This window comes from Sphaeramia orbicularis, chromosome 9, assembly GCF_902148855.1.
Source record: "Sphaeramia orbicularis chromosome 9, fSphaOr1.1, whole genome shotgun sequence".
Classification (NCBI taxonomy): Eukaryota; Metazoa; Chordata; class Actinopteri; order Kurtiformes; family Apogonidae; genus Sphaeramia; species Sphaeramia orbicularis.
In genome coordinates this window covers 25368641-25387828 of record NC_043965.1, presented here as the reverse complement: position 1 = coordinate 25387828, position 19188 = coordinate 25368641, and the positions used below count along the sequence as shown (strand labels likewise).

At 38.5% G+C, this 19188-nt stretch overlaps 2 protein-coding genes across 3 annotated transcripts; one reads left to right on the top strand and one right to left on the bottom strand.

Annotated features, from left to right (window-relative positions):
• Window positions 1–427: 427 nt before the first annotated feature.
• mob1a (MOB kinase activator 1A) lies at window positions 428–7916 on the bottom strand. The gene is made up of 6 exons (XM_030142895.1): window positions 7733–7916; window positions 6786–6952; window positions 6462–6555; window positions 4233–4366; window positions 3740–3903; window positions 428–2427 (listed from the first exon to the last, which is right to left on the bottom strand). Exons 1-6 carry the CDS (start codon window positions 7744–7746, stop codon window positions 2350–2352), a joined length of 651 nt encoding a protein of 216 aa, XP_029998755.1. The 5' UTR covers window positions 7747–7916; the 3' UTR covers window positions 428–2349.
• A 2913-nt stretch (window positions 7917–10829) lies between these two features.
• On the top strand, window positions 10830–16903 carry mthfd2 (methylenetetrahydrofolate dehydrogenase (NADP+ dependent) 2, methenyltetrahydrofolate cyclohydrolase). 2 transcript variants are annotated; one of them, XM_030142883.1, is made up of 8 exons: window positions 10830–11015; window positions 13603–13787; window positions 13881–14003; window positions 15004–15234; window positions 15494–15625; window positions 15784–15876; window positions 15971–16096; window positions 16181–16903. In XM_030142883.1, exons 1-8 carry the CDS (start codon window positions 10936–10938, stop codon window positions 16327–16329), a joined length of 1119 nt encoding a protein of 372 aa, XP_029998743.1. In that variant the 5' UTR covers window positions 10830–10935; the 3' UTR covers window positions 16330–16903. The 2 variants fall into 2 exon arrangements, with proteins under 2 accessions (XP_029998743.1, XP_029998744.1); XM_030142884.1 differs by having other exon boundaries at window positions 10832–11015; window positions 15004–15156; window positions 15518–15625.
• Window positions 16904–19188: the final 2285 nt, after the last annotated feature.

The following is a 19188-nucleotide window of genomic DNA, read 5'->3' as shown; positions in this document are numbered from 1 at the left end:
AATACAACACTGATGAAATTATTTTATAATCCACTAATCCATCTAATGCACGGGTCTTATTCTTTAAATGTAATTTTTCCAAATCATACACAAGCTTTTGCATTTATAGAACCTATCTGTTTTCTTTTCATTAACGCACACATTCTTATTCATAAATCACTAGCTATTCAGTGTTTATATTTTATAAGAGTCATACCTTGCCAGTTAAGACTTTAGGCTAATCCAATACTTACTCATTTGTAAATGACTTTATTACCTTTTCACGGAATTTATTTATTTATTTTTTAAGTCAAAAGCAAACTTTTCTTCCATTGCATAATAATTGTTATACTTTTAAAGAGAAAATGGGGATTTCAAGTATTCACTTTTACTTATAATTCATATCTATCAGCAGAGTTCCACACACACACAATGAAAAACACCACACTGTCCTTTCAGTGTTTATTAAAGATTTAATCTACCAATACTGTCATAACAGACTTTTTCATTTTGTAAGGCACAGTTTTGTTCAAATACAACCTTTACAGGAAATGTTTGGATGCAGTATGTACATCCCTGCACCTCTTGGTCTGAATGACCATCCAATAATAGGACCATTACTGAAATATATAAAACTTTTCATTCATTTCAAAGCCCTTACTCCTTATTAATCCAAAGGTTAAAGTCAACAAAATTTATTTTACAACGTAAAATGAAATGTAACTCTGTGCCAAGAGGTATAAACAAAAGTGAGAACAAACAATGCATTAAAAAACATATGACTAAACTGAAAGAAAGGACTTAGTCAAATAAATGTCTCTAAAACAGGCTAGTCATGCAAAATATACTGATATGCCTTCTGATGACTGACATAATGGACGCAAGACTGTTTTTATGCCAAGCAATTAAAAAAATAAAAATAAAAATGGACTAATCACAATTAAGGTGTGGTCTTTGCACTACTGAAAGATTACTGCACTTACATAATCATATTCCTCATTGCTGGGGAAACAATCAGTGATTTTAAACCTCTCATGTCTGACCTATTGTCTGGCTACATGATTGTCTGATATAAATTTAGGTCCAACAAGTTGGGATAATTCCCTTGCTCAGATGTTGCCAAATGATCCTGAACAGATAAACTAGCTGCACTCATTTGTAAAAGAATGGCAAAACAAACAGCCCTGCTGTTGTAGCCAAAAAAAAAAAAAAAAAAAAAAAATAGTACAGAAATTAATATGACCACAGTAATAACAGATCTCTGGAGGAACTACATACATCTCAGGTGACCTCTCCTTATAGTTATGTCTCTAATTTTCAGTCTGGGGCAGAAATATTTAGCAAAAAATTCAAAGAGTAAGTACCAGCAGTGAATAAACAAATAACAGAATTATGTGATTTATCTGCACCACAGAAATAAACCAAAATGACAGTAAAACTAAACATTCACAGACTATTTTTGCTGACAGGATATTTGCTATATACTTATTTTATAGTCATGATTATGGAAGCTTTAACTGACTGTCAAAAATAACTATAAAGCAGATTAAAAGGATGTCTGTAAGCACTATATCTTGCATTTTGCTATTTAAGTTCCCTACTTGCATCTAGAAAATAAAAAAAATGTGCAAAAAACATACTGAAATAGCTACAGTCCAGTCTATGGTGATGGTTTGTGGGGCAAGAACAAAGGCTTATCACATGTCTATTTGCATTTGACATGTCAACAGCAACACAGCGTATGTTTCTGTGGGACATTAGATACATAAGCAGTTTGTGCCTTCATGTTAGACTAAAAACGTCAAAAAATATGTTTTATCATTGATACAAAGTCCACAGTATCAAGTTTCACGTGTCTACTTTTCCAACTCTGTACTCTATGACAAACAGTAAAAAAGGATTGGGATATTTGGTCAGTCACTGTAATTGCAATAGCTACATGTTAAAAAATGTAAACTGCCTAAAAAAATGAGTAAAAACTGATGAGGCAATCAAAACACCATACACCAACTTTGAAGGAAAATATAAGTTGGCTTTCACTTTAACGTCCAAATGCCATTGGTCCAATGTAAAGTTCAATAGGTTGCTCTTAACAGAGTCATTAACCACAGTCCTGTGAATGTGTTCTTACTACACTACCCTATTCTACATAAACTAGAGTGGCAATTTTAAAAAAGGCTCAAAGACAGCAAAAGAGATAACAGAGGAGTAAAAGGAAAAGTACAGTACAAATGCTGAGGTGGAGAATGTGACGAGAAGAAGGCACACAGTTAAAGAGTTCAGACTAGATGTCAAAGAGGTAGCAGAGATCACAGACACAGACATGAAAGGAAAAGAAAGTTTAAAAAAGGGAAATTTTAGATGAAATGTCTATCTGTCCTTGGATCCAAGCTTCTCAATCAAGTCCTGCAGAGGAGCGAGCTCTCGTCTGTCGATGAGGTTGAACTCCTAAAAGACAAGAAAATAGATTGGCTTAGTGTTGAATATTTCTCAAATCAAATATAATTACTGACAATTTTTGCAAAGCTCATTTGGTAAAAATCAAAATGGACAGAGGTGACCTTAGCACTTCAATAGTTAGAAGCTCAGTATAATTCTTTACACTGAATGCAATTAACATATGAGGGTAGGCTGAATAATTCATAGACTGGCCATGATGAAATTAGATCACATGTGGTTTATTTTTCAACATAGTCTCCTTTGCAGTTCAACACTGCTGCAGTTATTGGATCCCCTTGGTGCAGAACGTTTTATATTGATACTCAAAAAAAAGTCACCAACCATAGAAATTCTCACATCATTGCTTCAATGCTGCTGCTCAACCAATTCTTTTTTCATGTCTGGACACAGATGATAGTCAGATGGTAAGAGCAGGAGAAAATGGAGGGAGGTCAACCAGTTCAAAACCAGAGTCATATAGAGCAGCCATTACAACCACAGACTAATGTGCTGGGCCATTGTCTCAATGGATCATATATAGTTGGCCTATGATTTATTTTTCAACGTATCCTCATATTATGATAGTGTATTGATGTAATGATGTGCTTTGGATAAAATAATTTGTCAAGGCACACATCATCTCATCAGAATCTCTTAACACATGAAATCAGTCACATTCCATTTATGTATATCTAACCATGGCTTGGCAAGAACAGAGAAAGGTTCACTACGCTCTTACAGTAACTAGAGTAAAGTAGGGATGTCCCGAGACGACCTAAAGATCGGTATCGGCAGCCGATCTGGCAATTTGCTAGAGCTCGCCTTATCGACCGAACCACTCAGTGATATATCAGGGATAACGAAGGTCGCTCTTCTTCTCTTTGCCTCAAACAGGCTAACAGATAGGTAAGGGTTTGTATTCTTCTGACTTCTGCATTTGTTGGATAGTGACAGAATTCCCTCCATACCGCCACCTACTGTTTTGGCCCTGTAACAGCCACTTGTACTCAGGCACAGGCCATGGTACTTGCTTGTGAATGCAACATCAGTGGGAAAGGTGTGAACTTATCCAAGTACGGCACGGACTCGAGTACGCTGTGTGAATACGCCCTTAATCAGGAGTGGGACAAAAATATTGCCAGTAGAGTGTATTATATCACAGCACATTTGCATTTTTGTCTTGCCCTTGCTTTTAGGAGGATGTACCTGGATGGACCTAAATAAAGACTGACTACACAGAAAATGGAAACATGTCAATAACTGCTTAAAATGTCCAGTTTTGGTACATTATTTTTAATAGATTGAAACGGGATCATTTCACCTGAACAAAGAAAATGAAGTGCTTGAAGGAGGTGTTGAGGTGGGCCTCCTCCTGCAGCTGCATGACAGAGTCAAAATGTTGATGGTAGATGTGAGCGTAAACCCTGAACAGACGCTTCAGGATGGTTTTGGCCACAGACATGAAGTTTTTGGGGAAGGGAACTCCTGTGGGACAAAAAGTGGTGAAAAAAGCAGATGTCAAGAAAAGGCCACATGCTTGTGTCAACTAAGTGCTGTCACTGTGATTTTCTTTAATGCTGTACCTGTAAAATACTAACATGATTAAGAAACATATATTTAATTTTGTTAGTTTATCTAATAAGGAAATACCAGTAAATATTGTTACACAAAACAAAATTAATTTAAACAGTGACATTAGGGGATGCTGATTTGTAACCCCAGTTCTCGGTTGTCAACTGCTGAAATATCAACAATCAACCCTGTAACATCTCAGATAACAAATATTTACCTCCGGAAACAGTTAAAAAACTCACCAATCTTAGAGGGAAAAAGTGTCTCATCATCCAGCTGATCCTGTACCCAAGTCATCAGGTAGTCTATGTACTTGGGAGCAGAGCATTTGATAGGCTTCTTAATGTTGGTACCATCAGCCCAGTGATACTCATATCTACAGAGAAAAGCAGAATCATGGCAGGTATTATCTTGATTCATAACTGTTTGCAGACAAACTTGTGAGACATGAAACACCAAAGTGTGTGTAACATGCACTCATCCTGCATTTGTTCAGGACATGAAAACATCATTTTGTGGTGGATAATCTAAAAAAAGAGCAGGAGGAAGAGGGGGAATCGTAAGATATCTACAGTTGTATTCTTGATGGCGGCTATGTCAACAGGAAGTGAACCCTGGTCCCTTCCTCCTGATTACAGACAGTCTTGGCAGGAGAGAGGATAGAGGAAGTGCCAGATCTAGATTCTAACAAAATGACTTCAACAGAGACCATATGTATGTAAACTTGTAATTCCTGTTTTCCTCATGTGACTTACCTCAACAACTTAAAATCTGTATACACAAAGTTTGTTTTATTTTCAATACCCAAACTTTGGCCCATACATTAGAAGAGCAGTTTACATGGGTTTATAATAACTGTTACTAAACTTAAAGATAGATTCGAAAAAACAAAACAAAATATCATTCATGCTGTTAAACAAGACGTGATACTGTTGATGGTTAAGCCTCAATTCTTTTAATACTGATTTCTAAGTTTTTATTCATAGATTCATTACCATTTCAGCTCCATTCGACACTGTTGTGGTTTGACCTTCACATGTGAAGTTCCTCTTTTCTAATATTACATCACGCAGACATCAGGCCAAATGTTTCCCCTTGTTTAGTGAAGGGATTAAATGACACACATTTCAGCATGTCAAAGCATTGCATCAATCAGTGTTGACTAATGAATCATATGTTCATCATAATCATGATATGAACATATGCAATAAACGCATTGAAAAAGACTGCGTGAATGAGACTTTGCATTTGAAGATTTAACCGATTAGATGAAGCCCTGGATACATGGGCCATGCACTCACATCATTTAGCTACTCAGATAAAGCCCCAGTTTGCCATCAACTTCTCTTAGATTAACTGATGAAAATTTAACTGTGACTATGATTTTAGTTTATTTACTGCAAGTCATCATGTCACTAAAGAACTACGGATGTTCTTCATATACAGGTGCATCGCAATAAATTAGAATATCATCAAAAAGTTGATAATTTTCAGTAATTCAATTCAAAAAGTGAGAGACATCTTTATATATAGATCCATCACACAGAGACTAATATATTTCAAGTGTTTCTTTTCATTTTGATTATTATAACTTACAGTTAATGAAAACTCCAAATTAAGTATCTCAGAAAATTTTAATATTGTGAAGAAGTCCAATATTGGAGACACATATGTGCCACACTCTAATCAGATAAATAACTCAGTGCATCTGTATATGAAGGCCTACATCATCTGTACTAAAGTGAGCTTAGTTGCTCCTGTGCCAAAATAAGTCATTTAAATCAGTGAGTCAAATATGCTCTCCAGTTTCACTTCTCCAGTCCCCAGTAGGCCTTTAGCGTAACCCCCAATTGCCAACATTTACTCTCTTCTCGAGCATTTTACTACAAAATAAAATGTTGCTGTCACATTCATTCTGTTGTCTTTGTTATACACTTCTTACAGGCAATTGATTCACTAGCAATTGCACTTTCCATAAACATGCATTTCAGCTAAAATCCCTTTTAACTATGAGCACATACCTTATTTTACCTTAATGACACATATATAAACCCTGCTGTGCCTGAAAAGATTTACCATTTTTGAACTAAATTTTGAAAATTTATGGATGCCCCAAAATACAAAATTCTGGTTCGACAATAATGTTTAAAATAACAATTTGGCTAGAAGTCAATCATTACCAATGTGTATGTATAATTACAGGCTGTGAAAAAAATCAGTTGTATACCAAACAAAAAAAGACATCAGAGGATGGCATATCCCTTTGGCAGCAGTTGAGCTGAACAGTGTTAGAAAATGATACTTTGAATCAGTCAAGTACTGAATTTAATAAACTGTACCGAGCTGAATCAGTAAAAGATGGATGGACAAAACAGACCATCACAATAGGCACCACTTCAACTTATAAATAAAGGATAAATTGTAGCAAATATTATAAAAAAGAAAAAAACTAAGGGTAAAACTGACATTACCTTGGTCCTGCAGACATCACAGAGCAGCTAGTCTCAGTGCAGAACTCTGTGATTGTGCCATACAGCATGTTGATCTGATTGAAGAAATCCACCGCTGAAACAAACAGTTAATTAACTCTTAAACGCTTTTTTCAAAAAACTAATTGGTATAAAATAACTATTGGAATTTTTCTACAATGTTGATATACTAACTCTTTCCATATGTTTATTGAAAACATAGACATTGTACCCCAAAGCTCTCTTAAGCACCATCTTGTGTCAAAAGAACATTTGTCCATGAAGTGACATCTTCTGTAAAAATGTGTCTTATTTTCTTCCACTTACTGTTGACAGCTATCCACTCATTGAGATCCTCTCCATCTGGCAGCATGACAGCCTGCCTCAGGTTCCCACTGCCCAGCGTCGCCTCTGCATGTTTCAGCAGCTCGTACTGATGGGAGCCCTCTGGGATGTTCTTCTTCGGCTTGAAGGTTTTAGATGAGCGATTGCCACTACAGAGAAATACAGTGAACAACTGCAAAGCAACAGTGAGGGCCTTACACAGCTTTCTGTCAGTGTATGTGCTCCTGATGAGCCTTCGCATGTGACAGTCCTTCCTGTCTGGGTTTTTGCAATCAACAGCTGCAAGGAAGTTTTATGTAGAACATCTATGAAACTAGATCTAGAACGATACTCATTATGAGAATAAAACGTCAGAATGGTCATATCTGACGCATAAAAGCTTGTTTTGGCTAGTTTTAAGTGTAACAAAAGGATTACTGTACAATGTGTTTAATAAATTAAGTTATGGAGATAACTTTGAGAATATGATTGACAGAAAGAGTCACTGTAAACAATGCAACACTATTACACTTTTGAGACACTAATATTTAGCAACCACATTGCGAGATTAAACGAGGAAAAGGTGTGGAAGATGGCTAATGTCAGCATGTCTAAGTTTGTCTAATCTTATCAGACGAGTGGCTAGCCAATCCTCCGCTAAGTTAGCGTTAACCATCGAGCTAGCACAACCGAGTTAGCACGTAGTTAAAAAGTTTGTTAAGAACTTGGAGCAAATAACCCAGCACAAATCTCATATAATATCAGTTCCAAAAGTTACAAGCTCACGTCAGAGAACATCATCTAAGTCTGACGAAAATATAGGACTGCTGAATGTGGTTCGGTGGCCGACTTGTCTTATGTTAATGTCAGTAACTACCCCTGATGGAACTTCGCAGTACCGCAGCTAACGTTAACCGCAAACCCCGACTGTAACTAAAGCCTTTACTTACAACAGGAAGCTCATCTTGGCGAAGCAGTCGATGTAGAGCTCAGAGTAGAACAAACACTGGGTGAATATACAAGAATCTGTTTTTACAAACAGAGTATAGGAACCACTTGTCAGCTGCCTGCTGTTACTTCACGCTAGGCTAACGTTAACTCAACTGCACCCAGTGCTGCTCTTCCTCTATCGGACCTCCACAGATGCGCAGAGGGCAGACTGGCGCCCCCTGCAGGTGGACACGTACGTACAGCTGCGTCCTTCTGGATTTCGTCTCTCATCAAACTGAAAGTGCTCAGTCTATTTTAATGCTTACTGAAATGTAAGGACTCATTTAGCGGAACCTTGAAGCACAAGTTTGAGTTTGTTTTTACTAAAATTTACATGTTTTTGCAACAAAAGTGATATCGTGATCGGGTTTCTGAACCAAAATCTATTTTTCTCAGAGCTCAGGCCAAATTTATAAACCAGAAAATACCCAATAAGAACATCTACACTAGTAAACTTTGTGTGAAGTTCTAACTCATTTCTGTCAAAAGAGATCACTTTAGTCAGCACAATGATGCAGTCACTACATCATTGTGGGATGGGATTTTTCTTAGAATCACTACATTGTAGTGGTTCTAAGAAAAATTAGAAATATTTTCAAAACAATGACTAAATTTTATTTGTTTTTTGCAAAATAATGGGATATTTTCTAAAATAATTATTTAGCTTCTCAAATTAATGAAGTGCCTTCATAAAATATTGACTTGGTATCTCAAATTAATGGTTTAATATCTGAAAATAATGACTAAGTATACTATTATTCTGTCTCAAAACAATAGCTTAGTTTCTCAAAATAATGGGATAGCATCCAAAAAGGACTGGATACTTTCCTCTTCTCGAACCATCACCTTATTGTAGTGGAGAGGTTTGCGTGTCCCTGTGAACCTGAGAGCTATGTTGTCCAGATCATGGGGCTCCTGCAGGGTCTCGGGGAATGGAACAGACTAAGAATGGTTCAACCACTGCCTTGTGGTATGGAACAGAGAAGGTTAAGGGAGTACCCTCCACCCCTGACAGAAAAAGCAACATCTAGGTAGGCCAATCCCCCACTTAGAGGTTAAAAACTTTGATTACAGAAAGACTGAATGATAAAACAACCACCTTAGAATTAGGAGGAGGACCTTCAAGTGGAAGGAGGATGAAACTTTGTGGTCAAAGACAAGAGGAAGCCACAGGGTGGAAGTTTCTTAATCCTAAATCTTTCACAAAGATTGGAATATGGAATGTGCTCTCAATGCATATCACAGGAAAAGCACAGACCATTGCAAATGAAATGTGGCATCCACATACTTGGAATTGCTGAAGCCAGGTGGAAGGAAGCAGGCCAAACACAGTTAGCATCAGGCGAATCAATCATATACTCTGGGCACACAGGAGATCAGGCTGCTCACTCAGATGGAGTGGCAATCATGCTATCAAATGAAGCTCAGAAGACTCTCTTAGGATGGGAACCGGTGAGTGCAAGTATCATTCTAGCCAAATTTAAGACCTCACATAAGTGCATCAGTCTTAACATCATCCAATGCTACACCCCCACCAATTACACAGAAGAGGAGGCAAAGGAAGACTTCTACCAAAGGCTAGAGGAAACCATCAGGAAATACAAGGAGAAGGATGCCGCCATTTTGATGGGGGATATGAACGCTAAGGTTGGTAGTGATAACATCGGCCTTGAACAAATGATGGGAAAGCACGGCCTCGGAGTGATGAATGAGAGTGGAGAACTCTTTGCCAACCATTGCGCCAACCACAATCTCGTCATTGGTGGGACCCTCTTCCCTCACAAACCATGCCACTGGGTCACTTGGGTATCTCCTGACATGAAGACAGAAAACCAGATAGATCATTTCTCCATCTCCAAGAGATTCAGGAGAAGCCCCCCCTTATCGGTGCCCCAGCCTCAGAATAAAGTGTTTTGTTTTTGTTTTTTGCAGTGGCGCTGAGAATTCCGCAGTGATGCAGCACCGCCACAGAAGGCCTATAGGGGAAACCCTGCACATGGGTTCTGCTTGCATCCACTCTGCTCATACTGTGCACATTCCGCTTCAAGGTTCATGTGGCAATTTAAGGCGATTGTTTGTGTTCTTCACATAGGCTACATGTATTCATTCGGTACACCTCCATATTGTATCAAAGGCCCCAAACCAAAACGGTTCGGTACAAACAAGTGCACCGTTACACCCCAACTCAAAATAATGAAATATATTATCAAAATAATGGGATGTTTTTTTAAGGGACTTAGGACTTCAAAGGATCATGACAGTTCTTCAGAATAATGAAATGCTTTCGTAAAATGATGCCTTCATGTCTCAAAAAATGGCATATTGTCTTAAAAACAATGACTTAGATTCTCAAAATAGTGGGATAGTATCTATATTATAAAAGCCAAATGGTCTGTGTGTGTGTGTATATGTGTCTGGGGACTCACGTAAAATCCAGAAAGAGCAGACTGCTGCAGTTTGGCATACTTAGTTACTTCGAGTAAAGGAACAGACTAGCAAAAACAGCAAGTTGATAGGACCAATATTTTGGAAGATATTAGTAATTTTGGAGTACAATAACCTTACAATCACATTGCTATACCCACAACGCTTTGGCGGTGACTGCTGGACCTATGCAGTATAGCATGCACGAATACACAACAGCATAAAAACTACCACATCTAGAACCCGAGGATCCCCATGGGTCAACACACTAGTCTAAAAATAATGGTCTGCTTTATAAAAAATATTATTTATGTCAATACTTAGTATTTCACAAATAATCAGTTTTTCTAAATAAAAGGATAGTTTCTTTGTATTAGTATAGGTCTGTTTCGCATTATTTTTTGAGATACTTGGTCAGTGTTTGCAGATATTATTTTCTGTGCTTCATTTAGTCTTATAGGATCTCATTTTCCTCACACCTGTTCAAAGTTTACATATTGTCTTGTGTGGTCCCAGTACAGATGTGGGACGGTCCAGTTCAGTGGAAGCTTCCTATCTCGCGCAGGAGGGGTGTGGCGGCAGATAAGTGACGCGGCATTATACGTCAAAGGGGCCGGACCTTAAAGCTCCTCTCGTCTCTTCCTGCCCTTCTTCAGAGACATCAGTCTGTCTGCCCCAGTGCTGGTGGTCGTGTTTTATTACCGGCTGTGGTGTCTCTCTCTTGTGCTTGTGCGTCAGGATGGCAGCGGTCAGGACCCTCAGGAAAGTGTGCCAACACTCCCAGCATCAAGTCTGTAAACTGCACACGTCCGCCCCGAGGTGAGTAACCAGCACCAACAGCAGCAGCAGAAGCCCTTCAGAATGAGATGACACTTCCCTTCATGTTAGGCGATTCATTTTCCGACCAGAAGGATAGTTTTTCTTGTAGCTCCTTTCTTTAATTCTCTCGTTTTCGCTAGTACTGTCCCCGCATTGCTATGGTTTCGGGTTTCGTACTGCGGTTGTTTGATTTCATTGTACTAAATGTCCGCATTTAGCCACATTTTGGCGCGCCCCTAGCGGTATGCCGGTAACATTGCAGGTTTTGGCCGGATGATGAAATCCGTTTGAGCGCTTGCACTCAGCTTTGGGCAGCAGGTCTCAGCTGCAGGTGATCAGACAGGTATTATTAGTCTAGTCATTCAGATCAAAATACAAGCCTGTGCTCTGACCTCTGGGAGGACAAGCATTATCCAATAACTGAATACACTGCAGCATCCCGTGCAGGTATTTATTGGAAACGTGCTGGTTGCAGCATGAGATGCATTTAATGCACTAATGTCCCACACATGCCTAAAAAAAACACAACCCCCCCCCCCCCCTGAAATGTCGTGTGACACTCCACATGATCTGCAATTTGTTAGCCACAAGACAGACATGACAAAGCCAAGTCATGTTAGGAAAAAGTTACCATCTTTTTAGTAAGTGTATGTATTAGAGAATAAAACAGGCATGACCCTGTAATATCTGATATAAATAAATCGTAGTTTTGCGCGAGGGAAGCATCTTAATTTTACGTTTAGTCATAATTTAAAGTACTTTACATTTAAGTACATGTAACAGCAAATGGAGACTTATAATAAGTAAAAAATGTAACATGGGCAATTGTTTTTTGTTTTGTTTTTTTCTTTAACAAGAGGCTTTTCCTCAGCAGAACAACTTTGCATTTGATTTCTTTTCAGGTTAAAGAGCAGTGTAACACATTCTGGTTTTGACACTTTTCCTCCAGGACCTGGTACACTGGCCCCTTGGTCTCACCCCATTTTACACAAAGAATCAATAATTTACTGTAGGGTCAATTAGTTTTGTCAGAATAAAGGGATGTTACATCATTGTTAATGGCTCATTACTCTTCAGCTATTAGCTCCTGCTCAGTACTTGTTGTTATATAAGTATCGCTTGGCGTTCAATTCAGTTCAGTTGTATTTTTACAGTTCATTATCACAAATCAGAGAATCACCTCAAAGGACTCTGCAATCTGTACTGAATACAACAGAAAAATCTTTAAAAACTTTAGGTAGAAGCATAGAGGAGAGATTTGTCCTCCAGGATAAAGACAAGACAACGCAATAGGTGTAGAGTGAACAGAAATTTGAATGAACCATGTATATAGACGATGTGCATATTACATAAGATAACCCAGGCAAGCTGCTGTAGTCACACAGTATACTGCAGAGTACATCAGTATTAATCTCTGGGTGCATCAGCTTTCACCCTCTTAAAGAGCATTCACACAAGTGTCCAAGTGCTCATGAGACATGTGTCTTGGTCAGGTGGGGACATGTTCTGTCTAATTTTAGAGCTTTGAAATGGTGCCCCCATAGTTGGGTGTGTGAGTTACTCATACATTCATGCGCCACTGCCAAAAAAAAAAACAAAAAACAAAACACTGACTTTGAAGTAACGTGATGTGCTAAATTGTTTGCTATTAGTTAACTAACTTGGCAATTGCTTTAGGCGTCATAACACAACCTCCTCCAACCCTCTCTGCCTACGCTGCTGAAGCAAACGATGCAGAATCCAGATAGAACGGAAAAGAAACATTGTAGAACCAGACACATACTGTAGCAGAGTTTTCAGACCGACAGATAACCATGCCAGTTCCTGCACCTAATCTTGAACCGGCCAACGTGTTCACACCGAAAGTCAGAGCGTTCAGAAACCAAAAATTTGGTTCCCAAAGGGCACCAAGTAAAATTTTTCTAAGCGAACAGTAACGACATGAGTGGACGTCACCAAAAAATGGTACTGAAATGAGGTAACTAGTTCAAGATAACTTGAATCTGGTGATTAAGTTGCGATTTAACAATTTCTTTCCACAAAACTCACCAGAAGTTATAATTAAAAGCGTTAGTTTGCAAAAATTTTCCTCTGGGGGACTCCCTTAGTGTTGCTAGGTTACTGACAGCACTGCTGCTACAAAAAATTCAAGGGGAAACACTGAGATTGATAACATTCTGAAGTTGATAACATTCTCCTGGACTCGAAAGCCCTGCTGAACAGTCAAGAAGATCATACAAAGCCGATAAGGCCATTAGTGTTATATATATGATTGAAATAATAGTTTAGGTTTCTGTTTCAGCTCTGTACACTCTCAGGTTCTTTGCATACTTTAATTAAAACACTTTTTAGTTGACTTGTTTTATAAGATCTGTTTGATTTTGGAAACTTGTTGGGTTTTTGTCAGTATGTTATTTACTACATAAGTACTGGATTAACTGGAAATAGAAACTGATCATTGTTAAAACTGTTACTTGCAGGTTTAGAGTTGTAAAATGAAATGTCAGGAACAGAGCTAGGGAATGTGTAAATGGATCTGTGACAGTTTATGTCCACTGACCCAAATGTCTCTGCTTACTAATACCAGACAGGAGGCAGTGGTGATCTCAGGAAAGAAACTAGCGAGGCAGATTCGTGAAGAGGCCCGGGCCGACGTGGAGAAGTGGGTTTTAGCTGGCAACAGGAGACCCCATCTGAGTGTCGTTCTGGTTGGAGACAATCCTGCCAGTCACTCCTACGTTCTGAATAAAACACGAGCTGCAGCTGATGTCGGTGAGTGAAAAATGCTATTTGTGTACAGATTGATAGCAAAAAGCACATGTTTACTCATGTTGTAAATTATATCCTTACTTGACTTTCAAACAGGAATCTCCAGTGAGACCATTCTCAAACACTCAGACATCAGTGAGGAGGAGTTACTGGACCTGATCTACAAACTCAACACAGACCACAGTGTGGACGGCCTCCTGGTCCAGCTGCCTCTGCCAGGTACAGAGAACCCAACAGAGGACAGATTCATTGCTAGTAAACTGGGTTCATTGTATGAAAATTGACTGATCATACCATGAACATAAGCTCATCTACAAAAAAAAAAAGGAAAAACATGCAAAAGGATGGGGAATCTCACCTATATTTGTGCATCTCTTCCCGACCTCATCTTCAATAAAACACTTATAATGAAGTTCAACCAAAACAACCACAACTGATAATCTCATACAGCTGCGTGTTTGTTCATGACATTAACGCCGCGTTTCCACTACGTGGAACCGGCTCGACTCGACTTGACTCGGGTACTAGGTCCTATTCCTGGAGACCATTTCCATTACAGAATACTACCAACTTTACAGAACCTGGATGTCATAGTGATGCGGCGCATTACTTCCGTGTCATTTATTCAGAGAGTTGCTGATAAACTCGCTCGTTGCATGTTGTCTCGTCAAGCTCATGCTGAATTTTTACGTCGGCCACCTAATCTCCTCGACCGACCCTAGGGTGGTTTTGCTGGCTGTCATCATGTGGATTAACCTACCGCTTCATTTACTGTAAACTTCCGCATCTGTTTTTTGTAAAACAGCGGGTCACAGAGACAACTCTCTGACCAATCAGTGGTCTGCAGTGCTTACACGACACGTTCTAGTATCTGGTCCCCAGTCTTGGAACCTCGGCGGAGGTGATACCAAAAAACTAGTACTGGGTACCAGATTCCAGGTCCTTTTTCATAATGGAAACGCAAAAAGACCAGGTCGAGTCGAGCTGATACCACGTGGTGGAAACGCGGCATTGGACATTATAACAGAACATGCATCTGTAGTGAATTACTTGTGTTAATGGTGTTGGAATTTACAAAGACAATTACCTTACAATTTGGAGCAGTGTTGGCAGCAGACACCCCAGTACCTTCTGTCTCTGAACATTGTATAAGAAGATTCGTCAAAACCCAAAACATGCACTTTTTTTCCCTAACTGTTTATTTTTTATTGTCTTGCAGACCACATTGATGAGCGCGCAATCTGTAATGCAGTTTCCCCAAGTAAAGATGTTGACGGCTTCCATGTAGTGAATGTGGGTCGGATGTGTCTGGACCAGTCCACCATGTTGCCCGCAACTCCCTGGGGCGTCTGGGAAATCATCAAACGTACAGGTAATAGGAGTCACCACATCTCCAATGCTCAACTCCATCTTGGGGTTGTTATTCTGCAGGTTATGTCATACCCTGTTGGATTAAATGGTAAATAGTTGGTACTTATATGCACTTTTCCACACTTTCATTCAGCCTCACATTCACCCGTTCACACACACACTCATACACCAGTAGGTGGCTGCAAGGCGCTGCCAGGCCCTACTGGGAGCAATTTGGGGTTCAGTGTCTTGCCCAAGGACACTTTGATTTGTGGACAGTCAGAGGCAGGATTTGAACCGCTGACCCTTGGGTTATTGGACGACCTACTCTACCAACTGAATGGTCTGATTCATGACCAAATTACACCCATTTTCTCTTTCAGGTATCCCTACACTTGGGAAGAATGTAGTGGTGGCCGGACGATCCAAAAATGTGGGCATGCCTATCGCAATGTTGCTGCACACAGATGGTCGTCATGAGAGACCGGGAGGTGAGTCAAATTAAGGATCTATTTGGATGGTTCACATGCATTCAGAGGACGGTTTGATAGGAAGCACTCGGTTTAAGTTAGAAAATTAGGTCATAAAGACAGACAAGTTCAAGTAGTGTAAACTAAACTTTATTTTTTACTTTTTAATGTTTTTTTAGGTGATGCCACGGTCACCATTTCCCACCGTTACACTCCAAAGGAGCAGCTCCGCCAACACACTAAAATAGCAGACATCGTTGTGGCTGCTGCAGGTTTGTGTCACTGTTCTTGTTCTGTTTCCGATCTAAAACAAACTGTTTGGTGGGTGTTCTCTGTTGTCTGAGTATTCTAACCTTGAACTTCTAGGAATCCCAAACCTCATTACTGCAGACATGATCAAAGAAGGAGCAGCGGTAATTGACGTTGGGATAAACAGAATCCAAGACCCTGTCACTGGCAAGAACAGACTGGTCGGAGATGTGGATTTTGAAGGTAGGGCTTTACAGTGAATAGGATTGTGATTTTTACAGGAGTTTCAAGGCTGGATTTGCTTTAGCTTTTTCTGTTTCTGTTTAGGTGTGAGACAGAAGGCTGGCTTCATTACCCCTGTGCCTGGAGGTGTAGGACCCATGACTGTGGCAATGCTGATGAAGAACACCATCAAAGCAGCGAAGAATGTTCTGCTGTGTCCACCTGAGAGGATCCGCATGGCAGCTGCGTCTTGATTGAGCAGGGTTAATTCCAGCTGCAGTGACACATTCCACCCTTGTCCCCCTCCTCCTACACTACAACCCCACCCCCAATTTTTTTTTTTCTTTTTTTTTTTTTTTTTACTTGGAGCAACCTGATAAGCTTGCACATGGACTGGAAAGATGATAGCTTTAAGGCTGCTGACATCTTTAATTTTTTTAACATCAACTCCAGCCAATCTCGACTGTTACATTCACTCATGCAGCTGTACGGTTTATGTAACAGGTTTTTAGTATTTATCATGTTTCATGTGTCATGTCTCTGGTGTACGGAGCATATAGAGAATGTTTTATTTATTGTTACAGCGACAAAATATTTAAACATGAATGGAGGCAGTTTACAGTATTTAACACCAGGTTGGCAAAGTTCAAGCAGAGCCATTGAGGTCTGTTGTTTACTTTTTCTTTTCACAGTTGATTTAGCCATATTTACCAAGACTGATAAGGGCTAACATTTTCAGGAACAAAGTATGTTTAATAGTATACAAGCTTTAAAGATTCACAAATGCCTTTGTAAAGCCTTGGAAATAAATATGAATATCTTCTCACATTGATGTGTCTCTTTTGTTTAATTGTGCAGCATTGGGAATTACATGCACTTATTCCTTTCAGTTTAAGTTGCTGTTTTCTATATATAACTCTCCTCTCTCTCTCACCTGTGGCCTCATCATAAGTGAATCTCTATTGCAGCTCTGGTGTTGAATAACCACCTATTTATGGATTCTAACTGGTGACAAACTTTCTTTGTATAGCTTTATAAATGCACACAAATGAAGTCCGAGTTACTGATTTACAGTATAATCCATTAGTTCTTTTATAGTCTTTAGTGACTTTAATTTTGTTTATATATTATACATAAATATTTTAATTATCTATATATTTTTATAATAGTTGTAAATGTGTGTGTGTGTGTATACATATATATATATATATATATATATATATATATATATATATATATATATATATATATATATATATATATATATATATACAGGGTGGAGAAGCAAAATTTGAACATTTAGTTGTTTTTTTCTCAGTAGGCACTACATCAGTAGTTTTGAAACCAAACATATATTGATGTCATAATCATACCTAACACTATTATCCATACCTTTTCAGAAACTTTTGCCCATATGAGTAATCAGGAAAGCAAATGTCAAAGAGTGTGTGATTTGCTGAATGCACTCGTCACACCAAAGGAGATTTCAAAAATAGTTGGAGTGTCCATAAAGACTGTTTATAATGGAAAGAAGAGAATGACTATGAGCAAAACTATTACGAGAAAGTCTGGAAGATACTATTAAAGAAGAATGGGAGAAGTTGTCACCCGAATATTTGAGGAACATTTGCGCAAGTTTCAGGAAGCGTGTGAAGGCAGTTATTGAGAAAGAAGGAGGACACAAAGAATAAAAACATTTTCTATTATGTCAATTTTCTTGTGGCAAATAAATTCTCATGACTTTCAATAAACTAATTGGTCATACACTGTCTTTCAATCCCTGCCTCAAAATATTGTAAATTTTGTTTCCCCACCCTGTATTTGTCTCGACATCATTGCATATAAGGGAAATCTTGATCATTTGAAGTTGAAATAACAATTCAATGACTGAATGAATGAATAAAGGAAGGAGTTTGTATTTTATTTTTACTGTCATTTATACAGGTAGCCCCATTTAGACACGAATGTTCAAGAGAAACCTGTTTTGGCCAGACATAAAACAACATTTAGTTACAACACTCGTTTTATAAATTAGAGTTCCTATAAAAGTGCCAAACAGGTAAAATACTAAAAACAGGATAAATCCAGAGCTGCTTTATCCATTTCCCTCAGAGTAATTCCAAACTCCCCTAATGGGATTGAGTTGGACAGTTTTAGGTCCTGTTGTAGCCTGTTTCAGGTTGAAGGGGCAGAGTAAGAGAACACATTTTTGCTAAACTTCGTACGTACTGAAGCAACACTGAAGGTAATAATCGTCAATCATGAACAATGGCAGCAAGCAAAGCTTGGATTACTAGTGCAAAAGTCTGTATATAGATAATGATGGTGAGTGAGGGGTTTACAGTCTGTTATGAAAAACAGCATCCAACATCTGTAGTGTCACCATAATGAAGGTGAGGTAGGAGAGTGGCAGCAACACGTGTATTTCTGATTTTAAAGATATTCAATATTATTAAAATTAATTTAAAAGAATGACTTTCATCAGTCAAGATGACAATCATAGTTTATTAAATTTTTCTATCTTACATTTGGGTCTTTACATGAAACTGGGTCTATTTTGGTATCTGGTACTTTGCCAGCTTTTTTAGACCCATGATAAAAGAGAAATTTAGTCCCCCAGGATGTAATGATGACCTCAGATGAATGCAAAAAAAATTATATGCTTGCTATGAGCCATCCCAAAAGTGATGCATTTTTATTAAAATATTGGGGCCAAAAATAGGACCAAAATTGGGTCAGGAAAAGCTACCTAGGAGTCAGTGCATTTGATCTTGAAAACATTACTTGAAATGTTCTTCGATACAGCTATAAATAAAGACACTGTGTTAAATTTGACAATCCTTGTGGTTTTTCTAATCCAGACATGCAGGTTTTTCATGAATCTCAGTCTCATTCCAGATTTCATGTGTAATCCATCGTGTCCACTCATGTTACATGTGGAACCAGCCCATTTAAAAACAAATAAATCACGAGTAATTTTGCAACAGCAGTCATTTTTGTGAAACACCTGCCTTGCATATTTACTTCAATTCCCAAAATGTTCCTGTGAGAGAACACAAAGATTTTTTTTTTAATGTAGCATGTAATTTTTGTGCCCTTTTCACCATGTTATG

What these genes read in the sequence shown, in the direction of transcription:
- mob1a (XM_030142895.1), bottom strand. An exon ending in GTGATGTCTGCAGGACCAAG is followed by an intron (nt 4,367 to 6,461) that starts GTAATGTCAGTT and finishes TTTTCTCTGTAG; the next exon opens with ATATGAGTATCACTGGGCTG. An exon ending in ACTTCATTTTCTTTGTTCAG is followed by an intron (nt 2,428 to 3,739) that starts GTGAAATGATCC and finishes CTTGTCTTTTAG; the next exon opens with GAGTTCAACCTCATCGACAG.
- mthfd2 (XM_030142883.1), top strand. Translation starts at nt 10,936, where the DNA reads ATGGCAGCGGTCAGGACCCTCAGGAAAGTGTGCCAACACTCCCAGCAT. An exon ending in CTGCACACGTCCGCCCCGAG is followed by an intron (nt 11,016 to 13,602) that starts GTGAGTAACCAG and finishes TACTAATACCAG; the next exon opens with ACAGGAGGCAGTGGTGATCT. An exon ending in ACGAGCTGCAGCTGATGTCG is followed by an intron (nt 13,788 to 13,880) that starts GTGAGTGAAAAA and finishes ACTTTCAAACAG; the next exon opens with GAATCTCCAGTGAGACCATT.